This window comes from Emys orbicularis, chromosome 8, assembly GCF_028017835.1.
Source record: "Emys orbicularis isolate rEmyOrb1 chromosome 8, rEmyOrb1.hap1, whole genome shotgun sequence".
In the NCBI taxonomy this organism is placed as follows: Eukaryota; Metazoa; Chordata; order Testudines; family Emydidae; genus Emys; species Emys orbicularis.
In genome coordinates, this window is record NC_088690.1 from 97,606,029 (window position 1) to 97,620,898 (window position 14,870).

Sequence of the window (14,870 nt, forward strand, 5' to 3'; positions counted from 1 at the left end):
ACAAGAGACAATACAACTTCTCTAAATTTATTTTTTCTGGGAAAACCTGCTGAAATGCTGAGCCAACACACACACATTAAAAAATGCTCACATTACAGGACATGCATAATGGCTATGAAGTTTTATAGGTCTTGCTAACTGCTTCATGCGTCCTTTAACAGCCCAACTATTCCCCAGGAACAGACACAACGGACTCTCTGGGGTACTGTGTTTTAGTTTAGGTTTTCAATAGAACAAATCAAAACAGATCAAAGCTATTAGGTCCACTTCAGACCTCTTCTGCCACGCTACTCCACAAACCTTGGGTACTCAATATAGAATAAACCAGATATAGCAGGCCCACTACTACTTTGACAGTCTTTAACATCAGCAAATTATTAAAAAAAAAAAAAACAGTTCCAGCAAAACCAGGGTGCCTGACTAGTGATTTTGAGTGCCTTGGATTTCAGGTGCTGAATACTGCAAAAGGGGCCTGATTTTCAGAAGGGTCTCCCAAAATTACTGGTCAAAATTTAGGTCGGAATGTTTTTTGCCATCAGTATGGCCTACCCTGGATTCTCCCCATCCCCTCCAGGTGCTACCTTTCCCCGCTCCCCTGCAGCTTTAGTTAAGTTCCTTCCATGTTTGATACTGAGAACGTGAAGGTTACAAATGGGCATTCTCTCTCCCCCGCCCCGCCCCGCAATTTATTTCCACAGCTGGAGATTCATCGTGAGCCCACTGCACCACTCAGTCCTGACTGAGTTACCACTAAAGGGATCGTAGCAAGACCTTTCAACAGTGTTTGCCAAGACAGAATGAGGAAGCAGGAGCAATCCTTCCAGATGAAAGTGACAGAGCATAATCCTCCCCAAGTGGTTGAGTCAGCTCTTTAGACTCCTTGGTGAGCTCTGGATCAGGAAAGGTCAGGGATTTATTTGCAATCTTCGTATCCTTATGCTCTCCAGAAATATCTAATTAAATAAATATCCAGGCAGCCTTATTTATCCTTTAATTTGACTTTTAATGAGCACCATAAAAAGCTTGATTTCCACTCTCCCTCACAGAAGCTTCTTTTTATCTCTCTTGTTTACTCACTGACTTAGCTCAGAGATGACAGATCATAGCTGCATCTGGAACTACTAATGCCGTGATCCTTAACACCCACGCCATTCTCCCTAGGCAGCTCCGTGATCTGCAGCACGAGGCTTCAGCTAGATTTCCCCCCAAGTCAGCAGTCCATTCCCCCATTTAGATTCTGCTTGCTAACATCTGATGGCTTGGGAGTGGTGGTGGAATGCACGCGTGTGACTTAGGGCTTGTCTAAACTACCGGTCGACGGGCAGCGATCGATCCAGCGGGGGTCGATTTATCATGTCTAGTATAGACGGGATAAATTGGCCGCCGATTGCTCTAGCCTCGATTCCGGTACTCCACCTCAACGAGAAGCGCAAGGGGAATCGATGGGAGAGCGTCTCCCGTCGACACACCACAGTGAGACACCGTGGTGAGTAGATCTAAGTATGACGACTTCAGCTGCGTTATTCATGTAGCTGAAGTTGCATAACTTAGATCGATCCCCCCCATAGTGTAGATCAGCCGTCAGTCTGTTGCATTTTGAGCTAGCACAGTGAGCTGTGGACAGGAGTTGGAGGCTAATGGCAGCACAGAGTGTGATCCCTCCCATCTGCCTTGGATACACATGGTGGCCAGCATGCCTCAATTCTCTATAATAAGGGGTGTTCCTCATCCCCATCCTATAGTCTCTCACTCGTATTGTTATTTATTTCCATTAGAAGTGCAGAATTGCAAAGATGAAGGGTAACTGTCATTTACCAATAGAAACCGAGCTTCCGCTCTAATTATTCGTTCATTTTGAGCCTCTTATCTTGCGACTGGGCAGTGGCAGGTTGAGAGGTACGGTACGTGGAACCAAATTTCAGGGGATGCAGCTTGCCTTGGGGTTTCCCTATGCCCCACTTCAGTGGATGGATGTGGGTCGAGCATAAACAGTCACATACACACACACACACAAAATAGTATTACTGTAGAAGTATTTCAATGCACAACTGACCAGAGTATCAATCCAAGATAGTATTCATGCTATAATCTGGCATAGAGATATTTTAATCAACATTTGACAAGCACCACCATTATTCCAGCTTTTTTGCTAACTAAATACAAGCTACTTATCCTGTCTTATGCAACATCTTGAACTACCCTAGTTGGGCCCGTCTCATCTTGAATTTTTGCCATGTACATTATTTCTATTTAATCCCTTAATTCCATCGTTCAATGCTGACATTGCAACTACCTGAGCATAGGGGAAGGGGGGAAATCAGCCTCAGGCTGATCTTGCTGAATCCAGACTTACAAATGTCACACCACACCAGCGACACAAGATCAAACAGACTCCTCTGCAAACTACGTTATACAGCTTTGTGTTTTATAGCAGAACAAAACAAAAACTATCTCAAAGAGTTTTACGGAATTAAACACGAACGGAGGGAGAGAAGTCAAGAAATGGAGACCAGGAAAAATGAGGTTTTTGTTTGTGATTTAAAAGCTGGAAGAATTGATGAGATGCCAAGATGACAGGGAAGAGGAACTGCAGAGCAGAAGGCTCTTGTATTGAACACATTCTCACAGAAGCTGGATGAAGGACAGAGATCAGGCCAGTGTGGGATAAGTGAACGGTCATTTGTAGAGAGCATAAGGTCTATGAAGAGTTTATAAAACTAAGGTGGACAATTTTGAACCAGATCCTGAAGTGAATGGGAAGCCAATGGAGTTGGAGGAGGAGGATGTATTCATTCATCTTCTTCCATGTACCAAGTCCAAATGGCCTAGAGTATTTGTTTTCAGAGACTAGAGCAGAGCAGAACAGGACAGGTCTTCTGGATTTTGCTAACCAAGGAATTAAAATACACTTAGTGTTAGAAGTTCACTGAAACTCATCCCTCCACCCCCCACATCTCCCCTCTCTCAAGTCACTCCCTTTACTCTCTAAGCAGAGCAGGATAAATTACTTTATGGATGCTAGCCCTCTGGCCACTTACTAGCTTATCAAATCCGATGGCTCCGTAAACTAAGAGAGCAGCCAAGAAGCAGGCTTCAGTACAACATCCTGGGTCTCAGACCACTGCAAGTAGGACAATAAAATAGTCTTGTTGGCTCTGGGAGTCAGGCCTTAGACACAGACTCCACAGGAGCAATCAATCACTAAACCAATTTTAACATCTTTGTAGGGAGGTTCCATATCCAGGATCACATGGCAAATAACCTAGCCAATGGCCTAGTCTCTGATGCTCCCTGTCCCTGGAATCAATTTGAGCAGAGCTGGTCATATGTACAGTTCAATTCATACACACTTTTTAAAGGGCACTAAACCACAGTTGTATGTTTGAACACACGAGCAGCTGCTTTAGTTTGGGTTACCATATGGAAAAAAAAACGGTTACCTACCTTTTGTAACTGTTGTTCTTCGAGATGTGTTGCTCATGTCCATTCCATTCTAGGTGTGCGCATGCCCATGCACACAGTTGTCGGAGACTTTTGCCTTAGGGTCAGCTGTAGGGTCAGCTGTGGCACCCCCTTGAGTGCTGCGTTCATGCGTCGGTATATTAGGTGCCGCCGACCCTGCGCTCTCTTAGTTCCTTCCTGCTGGCAACTCCGACAGAGGGGTTGGAGGGTGGGTAATGGAATGGACATGAGCAACACATCTCAAAGAACAACAGTTACGAAAGGTAGGTAACCAATTTTTCTCATTCGAGTGCTTGCTCACGTCAATTCCATTCTAGGTGACTCACAAGCAGTATCCTCGGAGGTGGGCTCAGAGTTCACAGTTTGGCAGCTTGTGGTACAAAGAAGGCTGTAAAGAACCACCAATGCTCTTGCAATCCGCAAGACAAGGCATTCCAACCGTCACAGGCAGTAAGAAGGAACTGAGAGGGCGTAGGGTCGGCGGCGCTTAATATACCGACGCATGAGCGCGGCACTCAAGGGGGCGCCACAGCCGACCCTACGGATACCACTAAGGCAAAAGTTTCCAACAACTGTGCACGTGGGCGCGCACACACCTAGAATGGAATCAACATGAGCAAGCACGCGAAGAAGAAGAATTGCACAGGCCAACTTAATAATATTTTACTTTTACGTACACACCTTTCACCTGAGGCTCTTGGTGCACTTTACAAACACTAAATCTAGTCTGTGAAGTAGGCAAGCAGCATTCTCCTCATTTTGCAGATGTGGCATGGCAAAGGAGAAGATACTGAAAGACAGGCACCTTTGCCCAGGCCTTCCCAATTGATTAAATCCTAGATTCTCAGTTGACTAGTGAAGCTGCAGGCAGCAGAGAAACAAGGTGTTTGATCTCCTCTCGAATGCTTCAACTTAAGCTTTGAAAAGCACCCAGATACCTTGGTGAGAAGGGTCACTAAGGGTATGTCTACACTGCAACTGAAAACCTGGGGCTGGCCTACATCAGCTGACTCTGGCTCTTGGGGCTCAGGCTAAGATGCTGTTTAACTGTGGTGTAGACATTCAGGCTGGGGCTGGAGCCTGAGCTCTGGGACCCTCTCCCCTTGCAGGGTCCCAGAGCCCAGGCTCCAGCTGGTTCTGCAAAATCTACACTGCAATTAAACAGCCCCTTAGCCTAAGTCAGCTAACACAGGCCAGCCACGGGTGTTTAACTGCAGTGTAGACATACCCTACATGCACTTACTACTGCTGTAACTAGTGACTTTCCCAAAGCTACACAGAAAGTCCATGGCCAGGAATTGAAGCCAAGAGGAAACAAAGAATCAGCTACGCCACCCTCTTCCCCTTGAGAGTAAAAGTACACTGTCCCTACAATGCCACCAGTTCCTACCAGAGCCAGAATGGAGTTCTGGCTAAGACTTGGCCATACTGCCAACCAAATACGGAGTACTATATTTACTCACACTGTCACTGCACTAATGCACTCTGGGAGACATCTCAAGTACAAACGGTGCTACCAGACCAAGTTTTAATCTCTCTTCCCTTTAGCAGGGTCAGACACTGGTTTGTGTGGCGCAGAGCCCCAAGCTGTAACCTACGTAGTCCCTGAAGGAATCAGTAAAACCTTGCTTTGTCACTGTGTACCTAAGGAACCAGCTGTTAACATGCCTCCTCTCAACTAATATATTGCAGTTCCAACTCAGTGAATTTAGAGATTGGCTCAGACAATGCAAGCGGCACTAATTGTATCACTCAGAAGCAAGGCTAAGACAAAGTTAGCAGCACTGCATAGCCCACCTAGGTATCAAATTACCTGTAATTGCACCATCTTGTATCACTCATCACCTCTATAAAAAACCAAAACTGACAGGGATGTAAATCTTGCCTTGGAGAGGGGGGGAAAATTGTGGGGAGAGGAGCGGGGGAGTGGGGCTGAAATCATTTTCTATTTGTCAGCACCAGTGGCTGGCAAGGACAGAAAGGGAAGCCATGCTACCCCAGGCTGCTCAGTCAGCTGAATGTCAGACCTATCAGATGAAGGACCTCGATGTCCAGAAGCAAGTCTGAAATTCCCCATTAGTGTGTATACCCCTTCTCAGATTCAGCAGGGGAAAACATTCTATTTATAAGCCACACACCAGCCGGGATCCCACAGCAACAAAGGCCTATGATCTCATGGGGCTTTCATCTTAGCTACTGGCTGCCTAAAAATGGCAACAGGACTCTCATCCTCCTGCCCTCCACACTCCAGCCCTCCCTTAGCTCACGCCCTTAATAAAGCTGCCAGTGATCTGTTCAAAGAGTCAGACACCAGTGGGAGCTAAGGAAACAGACTGTGTGTAAATAAACTTGCCTCTGATAAGTGGCCCAAATGAATGTAAAGGGTTCAGACTGCCCCTCAAGAGGGCCCCCCAGATTTATTGGGGCATTATGTATGGAGAGCCTAAGCTAGGCATTGCAGAGCCAGTGTAGGCTTTGCAAACTCAGTGTGCCTTAAACAAAGGGAATGATGGGGAATTAGAAAATGCAAGTGACCATAGAAAGCTTCCCAAGGACATGTGACCTGAACTCTACCACTGCCAAGGTGCAGTGTGTTTTAAAATTGCGATCATTTTGCAACCTGACCATTTACGGGAGGTCACAGGTCCAGGTTAAGGTTCTGACTGATTTTTGTTCTCTTCTCCCTGACAATCGATCTGTGCCTTATTTTGTCCAGCCGTAAAATGGGGATACGAGCACTTTGAGCTCCTCTGAGGCAAGGTGTTATATAAGGACAAAGTATTACTCCTTCGCACAGCCCTCTGTGAACATGAAGCACCATGTCAGGGCTGGGTGTTCGTCATTTTGCTTTGCACGGAAGCACAATAAAAATACCAAATGTGATAAAAACCACATGCAGCCAATAACCAGGGTTTAATCCATGTCAGGAAGAGGGAGGCCGGGGAGTGGAGAGGAGCAAGAGCTGTGAGCAGCTGCAAGAAAAAAAAGCACTTACAAACATTCCCTCACTTAGGCCTGGGGGGGAGATGGATCTAAGTTACGCAACTTCAGCTACGTGAACAACGTAGCTGAAGTCGACATACTTAGATCGACTTACCGTGGTGTCTTCACCGCGGTGAGTCGACTGCTGCCGCTCCCCCGTCGACTCCGCCTGCGCCTCTCGCTGCGCTGGAGTACAGGAGTCGACAGGAGAGCGCTCAGGGATTGATTTATCGCGTCTAGACTAGACACGATAAATCGACCCCCGCTGGATCGATCGCTGCCCGCCAATCCGGCGGGTAGTGTAGACATACCCTTAGTGTCTAAGTAGTATCACAGTGAGAGGTGCTTCCAGGCAAGTGTGAAGACAGGTTCCTGTCCCAGAGAGCTTACAATTGAAATATTTACTTGTTTAAAAATAAAGAGTTGGCTTCAGTGTGCCCAGTAACTTTAGGTGCATTTAAGAGCTTTGAGTAGCTGCAATTTGGAGGATATCTATGCTAGCCCAAACCTATTGAAAATGGTCCAATTAAGCATTTTGAAACATAGGAGGTGAGAGGTGGGACAAGGTGGAACTGCTCCTCCTAGGAGCAATGGGAGTACTCTTCTGAGTCCAGGACGCATTGATTGTTTGGGCTAAGGGAGATAACAAGTCTTTAAGATCCATCTTTTGGGCTCTTTTTCAGAGATCTGATTAGGCAGGGTCTTCCCGGTGTATCTGTTGGCACTGGCTTGCTCCAAAAGACTTTTACACTATACAGTCTGAGTCCTCTTATGGTAAAAAGAAGGCTGGTCTATTGGGCTGTCCCATTGGTTGAGTTGGAGAGAAGGAAGGATTGGTGGGTTTTTTTATTATTATTATTAATAAATATCAATAATATTAAACAAAATCATACTTGCTTTTTATAAGAATCATTCTCATATATCTAACACTTAATTCCTCAGAGTACTTTACAAACTGATGCAGCTCATCATCATCATCCCAATTTAATGGATGGGGAAATCTGAGCATCATGCTCCAGTGCAGATGAGACAAGAATTACAATCTCACTTCCCAGTCCCTTCTGTCTCATTCAAACTGTTCCATGATTACAGTCAAATATAAGCAACAGACATGGCCACATCGGTAATGACTGCATGCTGTGATGGCGTGCAGGGCAATTCCTATTCGCAGCACCTCCTCCTCACAATGCATCCGTTTTCCCAAGCAACAAGATCGTGCTCTTAAAAAAAAAAAAATACTTACTGCCTTCACTTTGATTGTCTTTGTTCGAGTTGTAGACCTGGAAAACAGAAGGGAAGTCTTTAACCTTTTAGTTATATAAAGATTCCACATGTAGTTACTAGAACAATTATGCTGCATTATTTACAATACAGAAATGCCTAGAGGCCCCAGCAAAGATCATAGCTCCTTGGTGCCGGGTGCTGTACGAAGACACAGTAGGAGACAGTCCCTGCTCACAAGAGTTTACAACCTGAATAGTCAAGACCATGAATGTGCACCAGGTCACAACAAGTGAAGTGCCAGGACAGGCGCCACCATGGCAGGGTGAGTGCAGGGTAGGCTCACTCTCCAACCTCCCCCATGCCCCACCACCATCCCAAGACCTCCTCTCTGCACCAAGCTGGGATGAGGGTTGTGGTGCTGGGGCAGAGAGGGCTGCTATGGGTGACCTCTGCCCCCTCCGTAGGGCAAGGAGGAAAAGGTGGCAGAGAAGGACGCTGGCCTGTGATTTTGGGCTGCGGGTGGGTTGCAAAAAAGAAAAAAGCAAGCAGTTGGTGGGTTGCCTTACTAAAAAGTTTGGGAGCCACTGCAATAGTACACTTCACTCCTCATCATTCACACGAGGCAGACGGGCAACCCTGAATGTGGCAGAGCCCATTAGAACCAAAAAATGTGTGTGCAGTTGTCATAACTATAAAGGGAAGGGTAACAGCTCTCCTGTGTACAGTACTATAAAATCCCTCCTGGCCAGAGACTCCAAAATCCTTTTACCTGTAAAGGGTTAAGAAGCTCGGGTAACCTGGCTGACACCTGACCCAAAGGACCAATAAGGGGACAAGATACTTTCAAATCTTGGGGGGGGGGGGGGGGAGGCTTTTGTTTTGTGCTCTTTGTTTAAGGGGTTGTTCGCTCTTGGGACTGAGAGGGACCAGACATCAATCCAGGTTCTCCCCATCTTTCTAAACAAGTCTCTCATATTTCAAACTTGTAAGTAAAAAGCCAGGCAAGGCGTCTTAGTTTTACTTTGTTTTCTCAACTTGTAAATGTACCTTTTACTAGAGTGTTTATCTTTGTTTGCTGTACTTTGAACCTAAGACAGAGGGGGGTCCTCTGAGCTCTTTAAGTTTGATTACCCTGTAAAGTTATTTTCCATACTGATTTTACAGAGATGATTTTTACCTTTTTCTTTAATTAAAAGCCTTCTTTTTAAGAACCTGATTGATTTCTCCTTGTTTTAAGATCCAAGGGGGTTTGGATCTGTATTCACCAGGAGTTGGTGAAAGGAAGGAGGGGGGGAAGGGTCAAATTCTCCTTGTTTTAAGATCCAAGGGGGTTTGGATCTGTATTCACCAGGAGTTGGTGAAAGGAAGGAGGGGGGAAGGGTCAATTTCTCCTTGTTTAAGATCCAAGGAGTTTGGATCTGTATTCACCAGGGAATTGGTGAAAAGTTTCTAAAAGCTTCCCAGGGAAGGGAATGGTGGCAGCGGACCAGAACTAAGCTGGTAGTTAAGCTTAGAAGTCCTCATGCAGGCCCCCACACTTGTACCCTAAAGTTCAAAGTGGGGATACAGCCTTGACAGCAGTCTTTGACCCAATGCTGCGAGCTGTGGGTAGAGCTTTCCTCTGGGTGGGAACTAAGCTGTGAAGCTCCTTCGCAAGTGAGACAAGAAGCATTAGGAATTGGTTCAATCACATCCCCGAGCAGGTTGTCATTCCAGTTCTTAACAGCTAAGGAAGGAAAGTTTTCAGGGACCTTCCCCCCACTTGACAGAATACTGACAGCAACATGACAGTCGGCATTAGGCCGTGTATCTGAGGGAGGTGGGGAGAATGCAGAGGGAACTCCTACCAACCTCATGATGAGAAATTTCCTTTAAAAACTACCCTGGCCTCCCCTGCTACCGACAGATATGATGTATCATCTCAGCAGGCAGGTGTCACACGCAGTACAGTTGTCTTTGGGCCGGGAGGCTGCCTACTTGCTATTAGTGCTCTGATGTGGTTCCTCCACTGCAGTCAGGTTCCTCGGACCAGAGCTCTGAAGAAACCACAAGGCCTGTAAACTAAACTACAGTCTCTCCTTCAAAGTAACAGTAGAGTTTGAAACAAGGCACATGTGTTATTAACCAAAGCAAGAATACAATCTTATTGTTTGGTAGCTCCTCTCCCTTTCTTTTCCCTTAGTTTCCTACCATTTCTTGACAAGTATGTCTTAACTTGGACTGCAAATCCCTTGGAAGTAGTGACAGCGGGTCAAATCATTGCCCCATTGAAGTCAATGGCAAAACAGGCACTGACTTCAGTGGGGCCGGGATTGCACCCTTTGTCTTTTGTCTGTAAATCACCATGTGCATTTATTGCAACCGGACAAGCAATCAAGTTTCACGCCTTTAAAGAACAAAAGAAAGGAGGCTGGGGAGCATGGTTGGTCAAAGTCATCTGACAAGAAAACTGACCTGCACTAAGTATTGCTCTCCCGTGTGGCTTCTGGATCTTGGAAGGCTCCCCCTTAGAATAAACACACCTTCAACACATAGCAAATGCCTGATCAATGAGCAAGAGGCTCCTAGGGGCACGTGCAACCAGCTGTTCAGGAGATGGGTCGTTAATCTAGGTTTGATTCGAATAAATGACCCAAGGAGGATGAGCTTTGTAACAGAACTAACAAAGCAAGGAAGGCAGCCCAGCCTACCAAGGGTCATACAAGTAAGTGGGTCAGCACGTAGGTATGCAAAACAGTAAAATTGATAACTATGGAGGATGCAAGTCCTTCAGAGGAAACCAATCTCTATTAAATCACTTTCTTGTCTTCTCTCCCCTCCCCCGCTAGAAGGTCAAAGGAAAAAGGCACCCTTTCATTCTTATAGAGAAGCACATGCTCTTGCTTCCTTGTTGACTTGGGCACCAGCGCTGAGGTCTGTGATGAGTTTTAGTAGAGAGAGAATCAGGACAAGGCAAACTGATGTACACTGAAACTTTAAGTACTGAACCAATGGCTGCAATTAAATACAGATAACCATCTTAAAAAAAATCATTTGTCTTCATGTCATATTGTGCTTTTGCAATATTTTTATTTACACATAGTTAAGCCACTTAAATTGATGAGTCTTTGGGGAACGTCAAAAGAATATCGAGTTATCATTCCTAGAATTCTTCTGCTGGAAACCCATGCCAACGTTATAAGGGCCTTACTGAGAAATCACAGTAGCACTTCTAGGAAACTGATATGTAAATTAATGGAACAACATAAAATTGAGGGACCAGACTGGGGACACTGTGCCTTTTGTGCTAGGATCCAAGCAATTCTGACTATACATTTCTATACAAATATACTTCTCAATCTCTCCCTCTGCGGCACCCCTTACCATAGTATCTAGGCACCACAAACTAACTACAGTACATGATACTTGAAAACTAGAGATTCCTTTGGCATGAGAGAAACTGTTTTAAACATGTACGCTAGGCGGGTTACTCGACAGAAAAAACAGCTACAGTAAGCAGAAGTATTGCCCCCAAGGGAGAACGTGCACAGCAAATAAAGTAAAATACGTGAAGACAAGCAGGAAAGTGAACAGAAAAACTAAGACTGATTGTGAAGTGTCTGGCTTTCCCCAAAGCACCCCTCCCTCTATCTCCAAAGAATCCACTCTCTCAAGCATCTGTAGGGGGAGGACAAAGCAGAGCTGGAGGTTAACCCCTTGTTCACTGGGGGTCAAGCAGCGGTCTACACCTTGCCTTTGAATCCCATTCAGAGTAGAAATATACTCCATTTTAGTGCACAACATCCACCCAGCTACGTCATGTGACACTGTTCTTTAGGTGCCTTTTTTAAGCTAGAGATAAGTTCCCTTTCATCAAACTGACTGACTCATCCACAGTTCTAGTTTTCACACATATCCGTGGCTGTCCAAATACACATCTCACTGGATCCCACCTAATTCAAGCTACAGAGGGAGTTTTGTTTGCCTGCATATATATATATTTTTTCAAGTTTGGTCTTTCAAGACAAGGGTGATTGGGATTGAAACTAGTTCTGCAAAGAAAGGGAAAAGAAGGGAAGCAGATTTCAGAGACACATTGGGTACGTCTACACTCCAGCTGGGAGCGTGCCTCCCAGACTCGAGCGAGCTCGGCTTGAGCTAGGCGGACAGTGCAGCACTGGCAGGGGCTCAGGCTAACTCGGACCCAGGGTGTAGGGTGAGTCCGAGCTTGGGTGGCTAAGCCTGAGCCACTGCTGGTGCCACAACATCCTCACTGCTCTATTTAGCACACTGGCTCAAGCTGAACAAGCATGAGCGTACCCCAGCTGCAGCGTTCACATACCCATATAGTACATTGACGGTACTCACAGCAAAGCATCTGCACAGAGTAAAAAAGGGCATTTGTATTTCAGTTTGTCACGCAGCTATAAAATGATATGCGGCCAATCCTTCATCTCGCTCATTGCGAAAAGAAATTCCTCTCTGTGTGTTAATCCTTTAGCCCAATTCTCTAACAATCCTGCTTTCTGCTGATTGCCATTATTGAAATAATTCTGCAAAAAGCCATTATGCTTAAAGGGGAATTCCTTGCGGTTTGATTAGATTCCTCCAGCATTTTGGAATGGGAAGTTTTGGGCCACTTCACTGTTGCAAAACCCCAGGTTTCTCTTCCTAAAAATCCCTGAACCCCACCACAGCAAAAGAGTCCTTTTCCCCAGGGAAAGGGTTTGGAATAGACATGATTCCATTTCAGTTCACATTCAATATGAAAAATCCAGCACCATCCAAAGTATTAAGTGAAATGTTTAGCCTTCTTCCAAGCAGAACAGGCACATCTGCCGGAAGGGCCCAATATTTTTGAAGAGAGGTGCTTAGAACATAAGAACATAAGAACGGCCGTACCGGGTCAGACCAAAGGTCCATCTAGCCCAGTATTCTGTCTACCGACAGTGGCCAATGCCAGGTGCCCCAGAGGGAGTGGACCTAACAGGCAATGATCAAGTGATCTCTCTCCTGCCATCCATCTCCATCCTCTGACAAACAGAGGCTAGGGACACCATTCCTTACCCATCCTGGCTAATAGCCATTAATGGACTTTTATCCAGTTCTTTTTTAAACGCTGTTATAGTCCTAGCCTTCACAACCTCCTCAGGTAAGGAGTTCCACAAGTTGACTGTGCGCTGCGTGAAGAAGAACTTCCTTGTATTTGTTTTAAACCTGCTGGCTATTAATTTCATTTGGTGACCCCTAATTTTTGTATTATGGGAATAAGTAAATAACTTTTCCTTATCCACTTTCTCCACATCACTCATGATTTTATATACCTCTATCATATCCCCCCTTAGTCTCCTCTTTTCCAAGCTAGGACAAGAGCCAGTTTTCAAGTTTGGAGAGAGTTCTGTTAATGAATTATTCAAAAGGTCCAAACCCTGGGTTCTACTAGCGCCTTAAGGACTATCATCTGTCCCTCTGTCAGAAACGTCAGTGTAGTGCATCCAAAACTCTGCTGGCATGAACTAGTAGAGGTCCCCTTTGGGGTCTTGGCATAGCATCCATTGCTCTTGCCCAGATCAGGTTTTAGAGACATGAATATATGAATCTCTTTGAACAAGCTCTGGATAGTTGCACACAAGCCCAGGGCATTAAATCTACCTGTGTAAGTGAAAGTTGGTTACTGGATGGATCTACTATACTTGCATGAAGACTCCAGTTGAGCTAGGTGGTAGTGCAAACCAAATATGTTTTGGGTTTGTGTTAACGCAAGATACCACATCATCATCATCATCATCTTTTCTTTTCTTTTTTTTTAAGCCAGATGTCAACTTAGCCTTTAATGTTTAAGTACCAAAATGTTATGTTCAATACAGCACAGATGGTAATGTAGATTGTTTTGCCTCCAGTGCTCCTAAGCTAGCCAAGGGCAAACCAGGGGCAGAAGCGCAAAAGATAAATGTGTCAGTTGTCCAGAAGACCGAACCTACATTGCAGCCAGGGCAAAACTAAGAGATATTTGGATAAGTGGTGAAAGTTTAGACTAGACTTGTGTAGATTTTGTTAGACCTATTTATAACCACTTGGTGATAATGTAAGGGAGTCTAAGCAAGTGTAACAAATACCCTCCATTTCAACAGCACTGAAATGAAATGAGATGTCCTATTTTAAATGTACACTTTCTAGCACCCTCTTAACAACTGCTTTTCTTGCTATACTCATTTCTCCTGAGCCCTTCAGCATGTGATTAATACCATTTTAAACACCCTCCAGTTTCATCTTTCCATTTAGCCTAAAGCTGCCAGTTAAGAGGCTGGTTATCTGACAGTTTAAAGTTTAAAAGGTTGCAACACTCTGCGATGCTTGTGAGCAACAACTGCCATAGGTTGGACTTGCAGCTATCTGAAGTCTTAGCTCAGCAAGGCACTTCTGCAGGTATTTAAGTGTTTGACTAAATCAGTGCACCTGGAGATTGAATGGTCAGATCTCTTGGTGGTCAACTATTGTGCCTGTTTATGTTTGCAGGATTTAATTATTGTTAGCCCCAAACACCCAAAATTCTGTCCTGTTAACATGCAAATCTATTTATTTCCAGCTAGTATACAGAAGAGAGAGAATCTCAAAAAATTCACTAGGACAGCAGTTGGGTCAATTTCAATATCCATTTCAACACCAGTACATCTAATACACAGCCAGTCAGGTCTAAATCTTGTTGAATTTGTAAAATTGTAAATTTAGACTCTTGGGAATGATTTTTGAAATTGGCCCTTCATGTTGGACAAACCCCAGTGTTACCAACTCGAAGGACTTTATCGCAAATCTTGTGTTTCATGGTGTTTAAGAAAATATGTGCTTTAGGGGCCAGGCTGTTTGGGGAGGCACAGCCTTCCCTACCCGGCCCTCCATATAGTTTTGCAACCCCAATGTGGCCCTCGGGCCAAAAAGTTTGCCCACCCCTGTTTTAGATTATACTCGAGTCACATTTTGAAGCTTTTCTCGGCAAAAAGGAGGGATAGAAACTTGCTTTTCTTTTTTAAATCACATAATTCACAAAGTAGGGCTTTAAGGGAAAACACCATGAAACACAAGATTTGCGATAAAGTCCTTCGAGTTGGTAACACTGGGGTTTGTCCAACATGAAGGGCCAATTTCAAAAATCATTCCCAAGAGTCTAAATTTACAATTTTACAAATTCAACAAGATTTAGACCTGACTGGCTGTGTATTAGATGT

At 44.8% G+C, this 14,870-nt stretch overlaps 1 protein-coding gene across 2 annotated transcripts in view; it reads right to left on the bottom strand.

Moving 5' to 3' along the window:
• ARHGAP26 (Rho GTPase activating protein 26) overlaps nucleotides 1–14,870 on the bottom strand; it is a 316,741-nt gene that overhangs the window by 145,875 nt on the left and 155,996 nt on the right. For both annotated transcript variants that reach the window (XM_065408873.1, XM_065408872.1), the window contains exon 12: nucleotides 7,688–7,724. In XM_065408873.1, coding sequence (XP_065264945.1) covers nucleotides 7,688–7,724 — 37 coding nt within the window. The remainder of the gene's footprint in view (nucleotides 1–7,687; nucleotides 7,725–14,870) is intronic.